Source organism: Dipodomys merriami, unplaced genomic scaffold (genome assembly GCF_024711535.1).
Source record: "Dipodomys merriami isolate MVZ:Mamm:240054 unplaced genomic scaffold, mDipMer1.0.p SCAF_2, whole genome shotgun sequence".
Lineage (NCBI taxonomy): Eukaryota > Metazoa > Chordata > Mammalia > Rodentia > Heteromyidae > Dipodomys > Dipodomys merriami.
In genome coordinates, this window is record NW_027203381.1 from 80981824 (window position 1) to 81001592 (window position 19769).

At 40.3% G+C, this 19769-nt stretch overlaps 1 protein-coding gene across 1 annotated transcript in view; it reads right to left on the bottom strand.

The window, feature by feature from the left end:
* Positions 1 to 2255: 2255 nt before the first annotated feature.
* The window catches only part of Plcxd2 (phosphatidylinositol specific phospholipase C X domain containing 2), a 48149-nt gene continuing 30635 nt past the window's right edge, over positions 2256 to 19769 (bottom strand). Inside the window, exons 3-4 of the mRNA XM_070030272.1 lie at positions 14955 to 15196; positions 2256 to 8690 (exon numbers count right to left, since the gene is read on the bottom strand). Of these exons, the coding sequence (XP_069886373.1) occupies positions 8531 to 8690; positions 14955 to 15196 (402 nt within the window). The 3' untranslated portion in view covers positions 2256 to 8530. The remainder of the gene's footprint in view (positions 8691 to 14954; positions 15197 to 19769) is intronic.

Genomic DNA, 19769 nt, shown 5'->3' on the forward strand with positions numbered 1-19769 from the left:
TCAACATAGTTGTGCTGGTAGCTTTAGTATGGTCTTGTTTGTGATCATTTGGGTAAATGCCTAAAATTGAGATTGCTGGGTCGTAGGGGAGCTCTATGTGGAGTCTTTTGGGGAACCTCCATACTGCTTTCCAAAGTGGTTGAACAAGTTTACACTCCCACCAACAATGCAGTAGGGTTCCCCTTTGACCACATCTCCTCCAGCATCTGTTGTTATTAGAGTTCTTGATTATAGCCATTCTAACTGGAGTGATGTGGAATCTCAATGCTGTTTTGATTTGCTTTTCTTTTATGGCCAGAGAAGTTGAGCATTTTTTCATATGTCTATTGGTCATTCTTATTGCTTCTTCAGAGAAGTCTCTCTTTAAGTCTTTAGCCCACTTATTAATGGGGCAGTTGTTTCTTTGAGGATTTGTTTTTTTGAGTTCCACATGTATTTTAGATATGAGACCCTTGTTGGTTGTATGGCTAGTGAAGATCTATTCCCAATCCGTGGGCTTTCTATTAATCTTGCTTGCTCTGTCCTTTGCCATGGAGAAGATCTGCAGTTTCATGGAATTACATTTGTCCAACCTTTCTTTGATTTGTTGTGTTTCTGGGTCTTTATTAAGAAAACTTTGGCCTGTCTGGCTTCTATCTTTTATAGAAGGTATTATTTACCTGATTTTCTGTATACACACAGAAATATAGAATTTGCCTAAGGTCAGGATGTGATAGAGATGGACTTGGGATAGAAACCCAGTCCTGTGCATTTTCTGTGTATGTAACTAGTAATACTATGGCAAATTAATCAGTGATTCGAAATTAAAGAGTCCATACATGATATAAGGGCTTGGTTTTCATAGAGTCAATGTCTTTGCAAAAACTTACAACTAGACATTGAACTACGTAAATAGTACCTCTGCATCTGGACCTGGTCCTGTTAATATTGTGTGATTTGTTATTTAAAATCAAATGGAAATTACTGAATATGGTGTGCATTAAAGCCAATCAGATGTCAATGTCATAGACAGTAATTCTAAATACAAGCATAAATTCTGGCCATGACTATGGTTTTAAGATCTTGTAATAACTTAAGTAGATGTATGATTATTCTTAACTGCCTGTCCCAACACTTGACCATGTGAAATGTTACTGCTTAGACTTTGTTTGACCTCTGATAAATTCATACAAAAGACTTTCTTACCATCCCATTATTTTAGGGAAAAAAAAGAATAAAGAAAACTAAAAAGAATTCACTGAAATTGATATTTGGTAGTCTATTAAAAATATTAGGAGTAATGTTTAGTGCCATTGGCTCATGCCTGCAATCCTAGCTGCTCATGAGGCAGAAATTAGGAGGAAAACACTTCAAACCCAGCTCAAGTATAAATAGGAGACCTTATTTCAATCAATAGCTAGATGAAGTGGGAAATGTAAACAGGTGGATAGTAGTGTAGGGAATACAAAGGAGAACTATTTGAAGAATAACAAAGGCAAAAAGAACATGGGACTGCTTGCCTAGCAAGCACATGTCCCTGAGTTCAATGACCCCCACTCAAAGGAATTAGAAATGAGGAACTTATTGGAATTTCCTTTGCAACAGCAATTACAAGACCATTCTTATTTGTAGATGGTAAGCATGTATACATCATTTCTCCTTTGCTCTATTTCTAGGCACCTAGTTGTAGAGCACATGGGCAGCAAAGATGGCGCTGAGAGGGAGTTGAATGGGCAGAGCCCGTGGAAGCTTAGGTGCATAATAGGGTGTGACCTTGACAGTGATTGGTTCCTCTTCCTCCCCTGCCATGCCACCTGCTCTTTTTGGCTTTAAAAAGGGCTGCTCTCTGTTAAACGAGTTTTCTTCCTGCTTGACTTGGCTCCCCGCTGTGTCTGATTGTCTCCTGGGCTGAGGGAAGCTGGGGAGCACTGCACTTACCTTTCCTCGGACCCGTTGGTCTTTCCTGGGGGACGAAGGCCCAACACCTAGTGATCACTTAAATTGATATGGGCCAGAGATAGCAATAAATGGGAATATGGATGTCATTTAGTGAAATGTAGTCTGAGCTTAGTGGGGAACTGAAGTGCTAAGGATGAAGCGTGGAAAAGCCCGAGTGAGGTAGTTGTGTACATGTTACACACTGTGGAAATGTTTACTGATCCTAATATGCTGCATGGGGCTAAGAAGCTTTTCATCCAATTTTATGTAATGCATTTGATTTAGGATGAGAATAAAAACAGAAGTGGGTCAATAATAAAACATTCATTCACACAAAGAAAGGTGCATGTCCAAGTTTTCTATTTATTATTAGGCTTAAGCCTAGTTAAATAGGTCAAACCAAAATACAAGGAAACACATCATGTCATATGTCTATTAACATGTCTTTCACAGTTAAAATGAGGTATTCTGCTTTTACAATGTTTGAGGTTGAATGAAGCAGTTCAATCAATGCCACAAGAAAGAAAGAGATACACTTGAACAATTATTTCCTAGAGGAGAAAAAAGCCAAGCAAAATGTGTATGAATGAGATAATTAAGCCACAGAACACATTTTAGAGTATCAGTTAGTATATATGCAAAATTTTAACCCTAACTTTAAAATTGGTACAATTTACTATTATTATTTAACTTAGTAATAACAAGCAGCTTTGTAAAACAACAGAGAACAAAACAATGACTATTAGAATATTTATTAGATACATGTATCATTTATTTGAATTGATCAAGACTTATTTTAACCATTTAAATTTCTATATTTTTAAACTGCTGATCAGCAAGGTTAAGTATTATGTTTGGCATATATACAATACCAATAATGCTTATACAATATGAATTTAACACTTATTAGTATTTGGGTATCAATGAGTAAGTATTATAGCAGCAAGGTAACATCATTATGAGAATATATCCTAAGATTTATCATATTGATACATATAGATTCATAACTGCACTATCACTAGTGCTATAAACTAATAAAATTGCAAATATACAGAACTACCAAAGGCCTATATTTGACTTTTCAAAGTGCTGTGCTTCTTATTGGGCTTAAAGCTTGTGAGCAAGCCTGTGCTATTTGAATGAAGTATTGGTCCCAAGTTCTGGGCTCCAATCAAGTATACTTCCAGTGATTGAGTGATGGTGAGGGGCAGAATAATGCATTTGAGAAAAGTTAAGAAGCAATGATCACGATGGTAAGAGTGTGTTAAGCAATCAACACATACCATTTAACCATGTCTTTTGCCAGCCTTCTGGGATTAATGGTGATCAGTAGATGATGGAGGACAGCCAAGAGATAAGAGGAGAAAATAAGTTTTCTCCAAATGAGGTGGGGAAAGATGGACATAGAAAATGACTAGATCATTGATGGCACCGCCTCAATAAACTATGGGCCTAAACTCCCAGAAAATAAAAGGATGGAAATAGTTTTATCTGAGTTATTAACTTAAAAATGAGCTTGCAAAGTCCTAAAGACAAGTTTAAAGATGGCAAAACACTGGATCTCCAGCAGGATAGCATTATCATAGAAAATTTTTACAGCACCCAGATGTGTGCTCTTTAAAGAAAATCGGTAACCTTTTTGTGGTCTATGCTTCTGAGTTAAGTGTACCTCAGAAATGCAGTGCTATTAGGATCACTGATTCTAGCAGGAAGGTAGTGACGCCTAAGGAGATAGTGGGTTCATAGGGGGCAGTTCAGAGCTAGTCAGAATCATCTGGAATTAAAGATTAAGTTTCTAAGCAAAACCACTTGTCATCCAATTGGTTCACTCCTGGGTGTCCCAATGAAACACCAGCGAGTGACAAGGTATGGTGGCAAATGCCTGAAGCCTTGCTGCAGCAGAGGGCCAAGATGTATTGGCAAGTTGATGGAATTTAGAGAAACAGTCATGCTCTTCTATGCCATATCAAACGAACTTCCAGTCACTTTTGATTCTATCCATTTTATTGGTTTCTCTTGACACAGCAAAGGCAAGGTCCCATGTGTTAAAGAGCCCACTTTCAGGAACCCACATATGCACGGACAGATTCCCTTGAGCCCTACGCCTTTTATTATGCAGACCACAGAAGGTGCCATTTTGGTTAAGTTCATCAACTGATACTTCACTTTTGCTAAAAAGTCCAAGTAGTGTTCTCTACACACATGCATGGAAGGAAGAATTACCAGAATTACCCCTGAGTGTAAAAATTTAGTCTAAACTTTAGGAACCTTATATTTTCGGGTGCTAGTCAAGCAAGGCTTACAAAACACTCAGCACTGATATGACACACACCATCTCCACACAGATGAAAAGCAACAAGATGACTTGCCCAGCTCAGGGAGGGGAGTCTCCTGGTTGTACCCCATTCCTATGCTGATTCTGTTTCCTAGAACTTAACAATCAATAAAGAATACTACAAAACTTCAACTGTGGTATGCAATCAATCTTATGGCCTGATTTTCTAGTCCTGCTACCTTCTTTCTTGGCAAAGAAGAAGTAGCTTCACTTCTGTCTAAATTTCTCCCATGTTGTTAGTTTTGTGCTAAGCCTTTTTTTTTTAAATGCTGGGTTTTATCATGTCTCTTTGGGAGCATTTTCTCATGGTAAGATACGTCATAACATATTAGAAAATATTTAATTTGGGAAGATTCTACTATAGTCTTTTTTGGTATAGAAGCAAACAGCCATGGTACTGGGCTTGAATTCAAGACCTTACACTCTTGTCTTGCTTGCTAGTTTGGCTGGTGCTTGGCCACTTAAACTATGCTCCAGTCCTACTTTGGAGGTGGGAATCTTTGGAGATGAGAATCTTAAGGATTTTCCTGCCTTGGCTGCCTTCAAATCTGTATCTATTGGACCTCAGCCTTCGGAGATTCATAGTCATGAGCCACCGATGCTGGAGAACATAAATGTTTTGATTTGACTATGAGATCATGAACTAAAATTCCTAAGGTCTATCACTAGTTCTGCTTAGATCTTGTGCTTTTCTTCAAATTTATCTAAAATCCTGGGTTTGAACTGTAGCTCCACTACTGTAAAAAAAAAAAAAAGTTCAGGGTAGATTCAGCACTAAGGAAAATGACTAAACAATATAATCTACTGCAGCAAATGTACAACCTTGCATGATGCTCTTTTATCTGCCATAATACAAAATTAAATCTCAATAACTTATTGTTCCTTTCCATTGTCTATTCTCTCTCCCCCCCCCCCCCCCCGCAAGAGCATCATCTTTATCCACGATTCTACATCACACCTCTAAGAAGCTCCTAGTTCAAACCTTTATAGCTTTTAACTGAAATCTGTGATGGCCCTTTTGCCATAAAAGTCATGGAAATGTGGTCATTAGAACAGTCCAGGGAGTACATGAAAAACTCAGTTTTATTTTAGAATAAATATGACACTAAATTCTGTGAAACTATGTCCTCATAGCCTCAATCAAGTAGCTTTTTTAGCTGCTCTTGAAGTTATTATCATCATTATTTAATTTTATTTTTTGCAGTGCTGGGGGTATACATGTCAGGTGAATGCTCTATCACCGAAGCACTGTTACTCTTCTTGAAGTAAACTCTGAACAATTATTGAGAGCCTTGTTTTGACCTGAAAGGTTCCCAGAACTTGTGAGAACGAGTGGTGTGGCTGGGTCACAATTCTTACTATTGGCTGTGGCAGAAAGATTCACTGACCTTAAGTCTGTTTTCTCTTTGTCCCAATTGTCTTGAGTTCTCCTTCCTGCCTCATGGCCAAAGAGCAGAATGCACCCATTCTTTACAATATGGAAAACCTTTGCAATGGAGCAGAGATTAGAGTGTTTGTTAGGGGAAAATTGTAAAGAATCCAATTTCTACCTCCAGGACTCATGTGCAGATTTCCCGAATAACACCAAGGCCAGTAACCCAAAGCAGCAGGAGTGAGCGCCCGCACTCACCACGCAGCACAGGGCTCCGGGCACAGAGACCTCGGGAAGGTTTTGTTTCTGCGTCATGCTTGGTAACTTTTCGCTTAGCATGCTGACACTGAGGTGCACCTAAATGTTACAGTTCAAGCAAAGCACAATTCTACATTTAAAAACTAAGGAATAAAATCAAGTAAACAGTTCATTGAACAGTCACTAGCCATCGAGCCTTGCGGGCAACCCATGGAGATGCCTGTCGACGCTCCTGGCCTTATAGCACCAAACACCTGGACAAAGCTGAGGCTCAAATAAAACAGAGCAGAAGAATTCTCCTCTTGCCTCCTTATCTCTTTGCCAAGTCACAAAGGGTTAAAAAAGAGGGAAATGGTCTCGTTCATAGCAATTGGCCAAGATTTAAACAACAATGACAACAAAAATGGAACAATAAGAACATACCTAGACCCTGAAAGTAAGCCAGGGATTTCAGAGTTTGTCGTTTGGGTTTCTTACAGAATTGAAGGAACATTAAGAAAATGAGGAGACTCATTGTCATGCTTCAATCCAGAGAAAACTCTACTACATTGGACCTTACTATCCCAGAAATTCTTTGGGAAGGGATTTCCAAGGTGAGAATGCAGGTTTCCCCAGAGGCATTTGTATTGTGACCTCCTCAAGCTGTGGAAGCAAAAAGTCAGGGTTTAAATCACTTCACAGAAAGTAATGACTAGAAGACCAAGCATTGCGGGTGTGTGTGTAGGGACCTGGGGGTGGGGGTGGGCATGCATAGGCCTTCAGTGGTTCCTGAAGATATTCTCCACTGCAGGCAGCATGCAAAATCCAGCTAGGAAATCACAGGACAGAAGTGAGAAACGACTGGGACCAGAGTCCAGCAATCTTTATCATTCATAGACCCACCCAAGATTCCACGAATATACTTCGCCTCAAGAATCTGGAAGCTGACCCTTCCTTGGAGATTCTTAGATAAGGTCAAAGTGTGTTGAAGTGGACATATCCTCCTGTCCGACAGTATTTCTATGCCCCATTAATTTCCAACACTCTACTGGAGGGGCTACATTAAGAACTCAGATGTCTTCATGACAGGTTTCATCTTCTGTCCCCAGGGAGTGGTGTCTCCAGTCTGGACCACATCCACAAATGGACACTGTCATCAGCAGGACCGGGGAAGCCAGAAGATCCGCAGTAGATCCGAAGTCACTCGCAGCCCTGAGACAAACAGTCTTGTGGAGAAAACAAGATCCTGGCAGCATCTGCCTAGGGTGAAAAAAAGTCTAGTAGTCAACCGTGTGAGGGCTCCTGAGGTAAGAAGCAATGCAGATCCTTAATGTCATAAATAAATAAATAAACAAATAAATAAATAAATAACGAAAGCAACTGAAATACAAGAGGGCTCATTGGAGATAAGCACCTCTTCTCAATAAAAATAAAAATTCCCTCTTAAGAGTGTCAAGACCCTCATGCAATGGTGATTATTAGTAGGCTCAGAAGAACCTATAGGAAAGAAAAGCATGGAGATAAGAACTGGAAACATTCCAACGCTGCACATCTGTCACCTGATGACACACAAGTCATCTGAAATATCCCCGAGGTAGTCTTGTTTTCAAGGAGTTGCAAAGGGCTCCAGACCCACTTGGAGCTTCTTCCCCCTTTAATGCCATTGCACATTCCCACACATCCCGTGTCAGCCTCCGTGGAATCACAGGCAAGGTGCCTCCCACTCCGCATTGTCAACCACAGTACAGTTGGAGGCCTGGGCTGGCCACAGTGAAATGCAATTCCAACATCTGGTTTGTACGCCCCACTCCAAAGAGGACTCTGTCAAATGATGCAGGTGCTTACCTGCCAGTTATTTTGGGGGGATGCTACAGAATAAAATCAAAGAAGTCTGGTATGCAACAAACGTGCATGTCTGTCTCTTCTTGAACCCACACTGGGAAGATCTCCCCTCATTGTGTCTTTCACTTTTAAGAAGGAGCCAAAAAGAAAGTGGAAAGGAATCAATGCTTTAAAATTCGGAAGCACATCTCTGATACCAGGAGCAATACGTACTGTTTACTCTCAATTCACCAGGCTATGCATGAATAGCCCGTGGGAGAATCACCTTGGTGATAAATACAACTTACTCTCTAAGGGAACAAGTTACGACATTCAGCAATCCTATAGAAAGTTCGATTTTGGCTCCTTTCTGCAACAGAGTTCCTGGTTGATATTAGAGCCTATACAATGTCCATACCTGCAAGGAAAACCATTCTTAGGACCTGTTCAACCTCCTCACTGGCTCAAACACAAAACCCTGGGAGACAATAGGGAACTGGACCAATTAAGTAATACTCCATAACCCAATGGAACTTGGAGACTACATTTCCACATTCCATTTACCATTCAGAAGTTAGCAGGGAAATCCTGACTTTGATCACATGAAACATGCGTTCTTCCCTTAGACTTAAATTTTTTTTTTAAAGTCTCATTTGGGAAAAATGCAATTAAAAAAACCCTGTAATTTTATCCAAATGGCCATGTGAGGAAGGAAAAAAAGAAGCCATCTTCCTCTTATGCACTATCACTGCCCAGGGGCCATTCTAACAGGAAACCCTTCAGAACACCACCCTGGATCAAGAACTTCAACATTAAGTTAACCAAACAACAACAACAACAAAATAAAGTCAGCATTTAGTCACAGCTCTGTCCTCCTGTAGAAGATCGTTGAGCTCAATAACAGTTGTGGCAAAATCTACCAGGTCTACAAAGTCAGATGTGATGATGTTGACACCCATCGTTCCAGGCTTCTGAGTCTTCACCCAGTCTAGGATGGCAGGAAGATTCCTACACAGAGGAAGGGGTTGGGGGAAGACAGAACAGACCAATAAGAAGTCTAGAAAGAAAGGCTCCTCCAGAAATGGAAACAACATTTCTAGTTCAACTTTATGACTCTCTTAAGAATGAAGAAGTTGCTATGCCATCTGAGAACTACATTTCCCAGGGTTTCTCGTAGGGGAGAGAAAATTATTTAAATGACCCAAGTACCAAAAAGGATAAACATGTCAATGGAACCTTGAAACATGACGCTCAAGAGCTTCATTACTGGTGGATTTTTAGATCATTTTAATCATGGAAAAATATAAAATATGTCGAAACTGAAAATACGTTATTATGTCGACGGCTCACATTTTACTATGCTTGCTTGTCATGTATCTATCCATCACTCCATTACCATCTTTCTATCAGCCCATCTTATACCTTTGGCCTATTCCACTTGCAAGCGTCTATATACATCCCCTAAATGTGTCAATAGGTATACTAGGGGGTCAACCCTTGTTTCCTTGGGAAATTGAAGGTATGTTTAATAAAAAGCACAAATCTTAAGTTCACAGTTTTGTCAAGTATACACAAATAAACCAAAGTCATCCCAATGATAACACATTATCAGCACTTCCCGAAGTCTCTTCTGAGTCAGTTCCTGCTCCATTTTCCCAGAGGCAACAACTACACAGACTCATCTTCCATTATAAATTAGATTTGCCTGTTTTAGAGCTTCATGTTCACCATGCATATGTATACATATGTATTCTTGAGTTTTCTTTTGTGTGGTACAAAATAGTTTTGAAATGTATCCTTGTTGTTGTACATATCTGTATTTCTTTTAACTATTGCATAGTTTTTCATTGTGTGAACATGACATAGATTGTTTATTGTCTGTTTCCAATTTTTGGTTTTCAATTTTTATTATGAATAGAACTATCGTGGGCATTCTTCTACAATTCTCTTTTTTTTTAAATGGCATTTCTTTACATTTCTCTTGGCTAAAAACCAAGGCATAAAATATCTGTCTAACAAAGTTGGCTTACATGTAGTCTTATAAGAAATTACCAGACCTTTTCACAAGGTATATTCCGGCCAACAAACCAGATAGCTCTGTTTGCTTCTGATGCTACCACTCTTTTAAATTCTAATCATATTAGTGGACATGTAGTGAAATCTGTGTGTATTAATTTGTATTTCCTGATGAATAATCTTTTTGATTATTCATGCTATGTCTTGTTCGACAGTCTTATTGAAGATTTTTTGCCTATTTGTGGATATTCCTGGAGGTTTCTGTTCAATACTGTATTGTTTTTTCATTTTCCTTTTCTTAAATGTAAAGTTATGGATATGATTTACAGATTATTTACAAATCATTTGAAGGCTTTCTACATGATAAACACTTTCATCCAAAGAAGCTCTGAGTTTAGTTTCACAAACCAGTAAGTGGATGTGATGGTGTTGAGGTTAGATGCAAATGTGAACACCATCAGCAGAAAGAGGCATGAAGCATAAAAGCATGCTTACAGTTTCACAGTCTACTAAATACCCAATAGGTTCAAAATAGCTTCAGGAAGATACAACCTGGTGCGTCTGTTGTGAATTATTGTCTTAATTGTCCCTTCACCCTTCTTTTGGTCATACCCACTTTGGTTGTTATTTTTCCCTTTTCTTTCTCCTTCACAGCTCCCTCCTTTTTTTTTTTTTTTTTTTTTTTTTTTAAAGAATGAGTCATGACTTATCAGTCTTCTGAAAAAGCAAGTTATTAAATACTTGATAGCATTTTTCTCATTCATGATGACAACTATAATCCATCCTGGGTCTGTTCCTTCAGTGGAACCTACAGTTGGTCATGAGCTAAAACAATTTACAGTGTTATAGTTATAGCTGCCTTGTGACTTAGTAGACTACACATTCCTCAGAGTACTTCCTTTTTTTTAGCTAGACTTCTGAAGACTTAATAAACTCAATATGATTTTACTCTCCCACTGTCCCTCATCCTCTCTCCCTGTAAAATAAGGATCATAATGATATAGTAGATAGATTTTTAGAGGGATGAAGTACTGGGAATATAGTAAGTACTGTGAGGGCATTTGGCAGAAGAAAAGGAATCATATTGTGGAACTAAGGGTAAGATATTTCCTTAAAATACTAAGACCTTGCCACCTAGGCAACAAAACATCATAGCCTAAGAATGATGGAGGCAGAGACTATGCTGGGAATTACACAGTGGCTCCTGAGCCTGGTGTACTGAAGCTTTCCCACAGTCCCTAGTCAATGTTTTAAGTATGGAATGCAGGCGCCATCTGCTGGTCATCATGGGGAGATAAGATTTGAAGGCCTAGTGGCCCAGCTCCAGAAATCTGCAGCTTGGAGCCCAACCAGAGCCTGAGCAGAGAAATGTAGGAAAGGTATGTACCAGTGATCTCCAGGGACAAAAAGCCTTGTGTCTGTTTTGCATTATACCTGCCAGCCTTCCCCAACGCTGAGATCAAATAATCAGGATTACGTACAAAGAAAGGGAAGCATTGAAGCAGCCACTCATTCTTTTCTTAACTCCTGGCTTTTACCAGAAAGAGAGATCCAGCAAAAAGCAGAGCCAGACATTTCTGACACCAACAGGCTACAGAGTGTACAAACTTCCCTTTGACCTTGAGGCCCACTGGAGAACAATGCTGGGTCCGCTGCCTTTCTAAAGTGTTTCTTCACCAACATACCTACTACTTTGTGCCAGGCACTGTGGTAGGATTTCCAGCTTAACTCTACAGTTTTGTGAGGTATTATTAACCCCACTTAACTTGTGAACGAAGTCCCAGCACAGAAAATTTATCCAAGGCTGCCTGGTTGCTAAGAGACCATATTAGTTTGCTGGCTAGGGCAGCCATGACAAATACTCACTGGTTGGTTTCAAGGAGTATAGTGAATTTCCTCTTGTTTCAGAGGCTAGAAGACTGAAGACAAAAATGGCCAGAGGTATGATTTCTTTCCTCCTTCCTTGCCTTGCAGATGTTACCTTCCTATTGTCTGCTTCCTGGGGCAGCTTCTATGCACATGGCCCTGCGGTCTCTTAGTGGGTAGCACCTTGTAAGGTGCTCTTACTAGTTGAGCCACACCCCATGCCCTTAATTATGTCTTTTACAAAAGCCTTTCTCCAAAAATAGTCCCCCGCTGAGGTAGTGGGATTAGGACTTTAACATATGGATTTTGGGAGAAGAGGCATACTGTACCACATATCTATCACAGGCCAGTCCCAGGCCTTCTGATTTCAGTTCACATCTCCTAGATGCCTTGTGCCCCGGCTTAGGCAAAAACTCAACTTTGGTCTGATCTCAGTGAGAGTGCTAAGAATCTGAATTTCAGGATTTTGCAAATCTGAGGGCAAACGACTATCAGAGTTCAGTCTGAATATCTACAAATTTTCTGTGGTTTCCTTCCAGAGTGATGAACCAAGGTGATGAAACAAGATTTCAGGTATGAGTTTGGGAGCTAACTCCCTGCTTGAGAAAAGGATCTCTTTAGTTGAAGGACAACCAACCTTCCCCTGGGTTTGAACTGATGATCAGTGTTCAGGAACAGCTGGAGAGCATTCCCATGTGGCTGATCAGTGAGGACAGACCCACTGGGTGATGGTACTCAAGGAAAGGACCTATGCTTACTCAGCAGTTCAGAGGAAATGGCAGCCACGTGTTGCCCTGGCCCTGGGAAACACATTCTTGGCCACGTCTGCATTTTCCTCTTCGGCAGATGTGTACAGGAATGTGCTTGTGACCAGCAGAGGTGAGGATGACAAAGTATCTTCCAGTCTAAGGAACATCTGCCTACCAGTTGGGCAAGCATTCTGCCATACTGGGAGACCTTGACTTTGGGCACATGGTACCATCATTATCACTAAACAAGGAGCCTGACATTCATCTACAGCCAGATTAATGTTGTAAGAATTTTGAAGTTTATACACAATTTACTTCATGGGTCATTTTTCCTGACTGTGTCTTATCTTAAGTGGGGAAAATAATGTGCTTTGGACAATGTGCCCTTCTAGAGACTGGCTTGGATTTAAGAAGCAAATGAAATCATTCTCAAAATAGTACTTTCTGTTCAGAATACAGAACACAGCTATAACTTCCTTATTCTCATTAGCTCTCAGCAAAGACTTTTATTAGTGTGATTTTCGCCTTACTTTACAGGAATCTTTCTGTTCATTTTTCCTATGAGCTGGTGAGTTTCAGAAGTCAGAGACTACATTTTCTATCTGTTATCTTTGTACCTGCCCTCTCTTTGATACTCACTTTAGTGAATAAATAATCCAGTAATATTAATTTATACATTTATAGTTATAATTTATACACTATATAAATTATAATCCATACATTAACTTATACATTTATGGATGCATGACAAATGCTATAAAATGAGTTTGTAATTCTAGATCCTTAGATGTCATACTAGTTTATCAAATTCTTTTTACACTTGGGTGCAAACAATTCAATCAAGTCTTACAAAAGCCACATAGAGAGAGGTTACTTGTTGTGTTCATTGTCAATATAATCAGGAGGCCTCGCCAAAAGGAAAACTGTAGCTATCTCTTGTTTAGGTAAATTATTGTTATTTGAACTCAAGCTATCTAACCTCAGAACACAAGTATGTATGAATGATTTTCTTACTACCTGTACTGAAAGTCAGGGACTAAATGGATTCTTACAGATACCTTTTGTTTTCTAAAACATATTTGCTTTCTGAACTTGGATTGCAAGAGATGCCCTGCTATCCAAATATATTTATAACATATAAATCGATGCCCACATACACATATCTATTACATACATATACACAATGCACATATATACACATATATATGCATATATATTTACATACAGATGTGTGCATATATACCCATATTCCTTCATAAGTACATACATATAAACATCTATACACACATACATATAAGTATACACATAAACACATAGGCATACACACATGTAATTATCTTTTTCTAGATAATATCTATCAGTTGTTGGTCTCCAGGATGATGAATGGTAATCATCTCAGACAGAATGACTGAATGTCTCTGTAAGATGGTACAGTCATGCTTAATTCTTCCCTGAGGACGTATCTGTAGCTATGGCATGATTCTCAGGACTCATAGTCACTATGGAAGGGAGAGGAATGAATTCATTCCTACAGGGCTCACTTCTAAGTCCCTATCACTCATCAGCACAGCCAGCACAGTGTTTAATTATTCTTTGGTGAGGGAGTACCTACCTGGCCAGCTACAGGGGTGTGGGCAGAGATGTGTGAGAAGAGAATAAACACTACAAGGGGCTCAAAGGGCTTTGCCTTAGAATTAAAATTTAGGAAGTATTTATGGAATAGTGCAAACATTTTAACAGAGTGCTTAAGAATCCTTCAGGTACTTTTAATACAATCTTCCCCAAATCTACATTTTTTCAATCCGCAAACTTCATTGTCAGAAGAGAATGAAGATTAATGACCTTGAAAAACCTTATCAGGAGGTGACATTATTCAAAAAGAAATGTACTCATTACCTGACTTAAGTAACTGTAATTCCTCTATCACCTTTACAATAACAATAATTTTTTAAAAAAACAATTAAAAAAAACCCCAAACCCTACCAGGGCCAGGCACTGATGGCTCACGCCTATATTCCCATCTACTTAGGAAGCTGAGATCAAAGGATCATGGTTGAAAGCCAGTACAGGTAAGAAAGACTGTAAGGCTCTTTTCCCCAATTAGCCGTCAGAAAACTGGAAGTAAAGCTGTGGCTCAAAGTGGTAGAGTGCTAGCTTTGAGCAAAAGAGTTCAGGGACAGCACCCAGGCCCTTAGTTCAAGCCCTACAACCACTATCACAAACAACAAAAAGTTATCAGGGGATAGGTGCCATGGCTCATGCCTGTAATCCTAGCTACTCAGGAGACTGAGATCTGAGGATCATGGTTCAAAGTCAGCCTAGACAGGCAAGTCCAGGAGACTCTTATCTCCAATAAATCACCAGAAAAACACAGAAGTGGTGCTGTGGCTCAAGTGGTAGAGCACTAGCCTTGAGCTGAAGAGCCAGGGGACAGCACCCAGGCCCAGAGTTCAAAAAGTCTTAGCAGGGATGGGGGTGCATGCCTGTAATCTCAGCATTTGGGAAGTAGGGAGGCAAGAAGGTTGTAAGTTTGAAGGCACTCTGGGCTGCATATGGAGACTGTCTCAGAAAATATCAGCAACATGAAGAAGAAAACCACCACCAACAGAAACCTCACTTTTAGGGTGGAAGTCAACGTTACCTGTGAACCAGAGTGTTTTTGAGGCCTCCAACCAGGCCTCTGGCGATGGTCTTCACTCTGGGGGTAAGGATGGCCTGGGACACGTGGAAGGAGCCGCGTGGCGCTCGCTCACTTAGTGTGGTCTCCAGGAAGAGGATCAGTTTGCGCACACTTGTGGTATTCGCCCAGGGAGCCGGGATCTTCTTTCCTGGCCACAGGAAGGGGTATTGCTTGTAGAAGGGACAGTGATAGAAAATAAGAACCTGAAATGTTCAGAGCAGGGAAAGGAAAAGGTTGAATGTTAGTTTGTTTTTTTTAATTAATTAATTTATTTTTACTCTGATTGCTGGAGGGGAAGTCAAACAAACAGATGTAGGAATTCAAGGAATGCTACATCTATTTAAAGACAAATCAGCAAAGATGTAGTGAGCACTTGCTATGACTCAAACCTTCTCAACTGTAGGTAGGTGTCAGTGGCTCATGTCTGTCATCCTAGCTACTCAGGAGGCTAAGATCTGAGGACCCTGGTCTGAAGTTGGTCTAAGCAGAAAAGTCAGTAAGACTGCTCTTATCTTCAACTAACGAAACATCTAGCACTAGATTTGGGTCATTAAAATTAAGGTACACACACACACACACACACACACACACACACACACACACACACACATACACACACACACACACACACACACACACACACACACACACACACACACACACACACGTGATTTTTTTAACTTTGTGTTTTACTATGAACAGTTTGGGAAATACAGTAACATTACAGACCAGCTTCTCAGAACAGTGTTCTAAATAAAACCATAAACTTGACCAGATTACAAAGGAAATAAGGGATATGGAAGTATGCCTATTTATATTACATAAATGTGAGATGATTAATGTATGCCCTTTGCGATATACAATCAAATTATTTGTCGAGATTCTGAGTTCTATATGTAAGTCAGTGCTAGTTTAAGCTCTCTCAATAATTGTGCAGTGACAGATTCACACCTATGAGAAAAAGTAACAGGTGGATCCAATGCTCAGTGTAGGAATTTTTAGTTAAAAGGTTAGTAAAAATGAATATGAAATCTTTCTTTTGCCATCCTAATTCAGTCTTGTTAAAATCTCTCCATACACCCACCCAGGGAAGCTTTTGGACCTCAGGCTGAATACATCAGAAGTTTCTGGGTTGAGTTGGTCATAAGGTTTTTACAAGTTATGTTTCGGGGGCACTGGCACTCAGCTCTTAGAATTTAGTTTATGTAAACACAGAGAACTAATTTGGGGAATAAATAGATTTTCAACTGTGCTCACTGACTCCGAATGGAATCCTTCTCCCCAGGAGAGAAAGAGGGTGAGCACAAAGTCAAGGAAGAGTTCACACAGGCAGTGGGTCTCCAGTGGGGCTCACGATGGTGGTAATTTTGAAAATAATTAGCAAGCCATATCCACAGCATTAATTAGTTTCTGGGAGGCAGCCATGGGACAGGAATTGCTATTTTGATCGTCCCAATTCAGAGCTCTACTGAGCAGGTTTCTAGAAGGAATACATATTATTTTCCCCCTATGGGCACCAATGATCACTTCCCAGAGGAATGGTGTGTGTGTGTGTGTGTGTGTGTGTGTGTGTGTGTGTGTGTGTGTGTGTGTGTGTGTGTGTGTGTGTGTGTGTGTGTGTGTGTGTGTGTGTGTGTGTGTGTGTGTGTGTGTGTGTGTGTGTGTGTGTGTGTGTGTGTGTGTGTGTGTGTGTGTGTGTATTTACACTGCCTGACTGTAGTTCTCAGCCAGCGGACAGGATTATCATCCAGGCTCCCAGAAACAGAGGCTCTGTGGGCCAGTCTTGTTTCTGGTGCATTCAACCAGGGAGGAAGGAGACTGACTAACTACTCCCAGAAGGCTCAGAGCCAGGGAGCACCAGATTGGAGTGTACCACGCAGGGGGATGGATGCTCTTGTTTGTAATGGTTCTGAGTAATGCTGTCTGACTACTAATGATGTCGGTGGTAAACATGCAGTGTTAATGAGGTTAATCACAGGCTCATCTTAAGCAGATTGCCTGGGAGATGGGAGGATTTCCTCTTGGCTGTGTAATTGGCTAGTTGGGAAGGCTGAGTCCTGTGAGGTGAGCTGCCCTGGGCAGTAGGCCAGGGAGAGGCAGGAGTTTGTGCAGCCTAGTGACAGTCTGGCTGCACCTTATCCCATGAAGGTGCCCTAGGGCCAAATGTCAGAACAAGAGAGGCTGGTGCAGGTTCTGCCCTAGAAAAGGTACAGAGAGTAGATCTCTAGGGCCTCTTGGAGCAATTTGTGAGAGTTTGCAGCATAATCTTGGTTGACTGTGGGAGGCTGGGCTGGCAAGCCAATTCTCAGGGTACAAGAATCCAGGTACAGTGACCGTCAATTTCCAAGGACTGCCTCCCCCCTCCTCCCGCCAGAATATTAATATTTCTCTGAAATAGTCTCCCCTCCAGCTCAGTAGCTCATGTTTGGTTTCTTTTGAGACTCAGTTTAAAATAAAAATCTCATTTTCTTTAAGGATAATTCCTTGAGTGACTTTATTCTGATCTTTCCTTTGTTGGAGCCAGAATAAAGATTTCTCTCTCTCTCTTTCTTTCTTCCTTCCTTTCTTTCTTTTTCTTCCTTCCTTTCTTTCCTTTCTTCCTTTTTCTTTCTTTCTGTCTTTTTTTTTGTCAGTTGTGGGGCTTGAACTCAGAGCCTAGTTGCTGTCCCTGAGCTTTCTCTGCTCAAGGATAGCAGCTCTACCACTTTGAGCCACTGCACCACTTCCAGTTTTCTGGTGGTTAATTGGAGGTAAGGGTCTCATAGACTTTCTTGCCTGGGCTTGCTTTGAACCATGATCCTCAGATATCAGCCTCCTGAGTAGATCAGATTACAGGCAGGAGCCACCATCGCCTGGCCAGGATACAGATTTATGCTGTGTTCTACTTTTCAACTCATGTATTGCAAAACTCACTTTCTTCATAAAGCATAGAACATTTGAGGCAGTGCTATTTTACAATGATCTATTGATTATAGTCCACTAGTTTTTGGCATTGCATTTCTCCTTCAATCCTAATACTTCCGAGATGTGGGTTAAATTTTCTAATCCATTGTACCTTTGGAACTCTTATTTGCTAGTGTGCCAGTGTGTACTTGTGAACTGTGATGTATTTGCATGCTGACCCAATAGGTAGAAACACACTTCCTGTTATTAAATTATAGTAACAATATACTCAGGAGGTATATGAAAGGTAGTTTGACCACCAGTGCAGCAAGGCCCTAGTTAAGTGACTGGTAAGTATCATTTAGATCTCTGGTTTCAGCTTTCAAGAGTCATATCTGAAAAAACAAGGAAAGGAAGGAGCAGGGAAGGTGTCTTGGGATTTAAGTTGGTGACACTCAACCTTCCACAGGTTCTTTCCATCATGATTTAGGAGTATTTGTAGTTTGATGTGTGACACAGTTAAATCAGCCCATATTAACCATGATGATAGATCATCATTCTGCTTTGAGAAATTCAGTATCTACCCTATTTCTTATTCCTGAAGGTACACCTTTGTCCCAAGGATTGCTAGTCTATTTAATATGCAGTTGGTCAATCATTGAGAATACTAGCTTTGTACACAAATATACAATTTTATCCGGACTCCACTTAAACCTTACCCGAATCCCTATATTCAACAGCCATCCCTCTAATTTACAAAGAGAAAGTGCTTTTAATGGCAGTGCATGGAACAGCAGTTGTGCAAATCATCAAATGTGCTAGAATCAGAAGCCCTCAGCATCTGCAGCCAAGGGAGCTGGAGAGAGGCTGTGATTGCATCCTGCCTCTGACCTCTTATGAATAAAAGTAAGTGTCTTCCTCAGTTTCTTCATATGTACAATGGTGATAATAACAAAATACTTACCACAGAATGTTGTTGACAGGATCAGGTGAGTTAATCCATGTGTCTACCACACTGTTACGGTTTAGTAAGTGATAGCTGCTAGTGGTTGCTATTATTTCATAATGTTAGAGAAAACCTCTACTGGGAGTAAGTCTCCCTGGGTTAAACATGTGAGTCTGGATAGATATAAACATAGGTTTAAGGGTAGAAATATAATAGGTATTTGGCAAAGTATTCTTTAGAAAGCTGCCTTTTTTTTTTTTTTTTTTTTTTTTTTTGCTACTGTAGAGACTTGAATGCAGAGCTTCATGTTCTTGCTTAGCTTTTCACTCAAGGCTGGCAAGAGTGCCACTTGAGTCACACACTTTCATTTCTGGCTTTTTGCTGGTTAATTGGAGACAAGAGATTCTCAGATTTGTCTGCCAGGGATGGCTTTGAACTAGGTACTAGGATGAGTTCATGAAGTGTATTTAGCATGAAAGACATCGCTTACTTTTGCTGGTGTGATTGACAAACTGGTATTTCCAGTTCCTCAGGCCCAAACCTTGGACTACCCTGGAATCTTTGCCTTCTCTGGTACTCAGACTCTAACCTATCAGCCTCCTGGCTCTACCTTTTGATCTATTCACAATATGTCCACTTGTCCCTGAATCTCATTGTTTTTCCCAGTTCTTCCTGATCTCCTGCTGTTTTCCTGGTACAGCAGCCAGAGGGTACCATTAAAACCTGAATCAGGCCATGAGCTATGCTCGAACTGTCATCACAGGCCACCCTCGGTCTCTCTAACCTCTTTTTCCCTGCTCTACCCATCTGCTCTCTATCCATACCATTCCTACTTTTCTTCAGTGTTATCAGGGAAATTCCTGTCTTAGGGAATTACCAACACAGTTTACTCTGTCCCCAATTACCAACACAATTTCCTCGGGCAAATGCTATGTTTTCAATGAGAG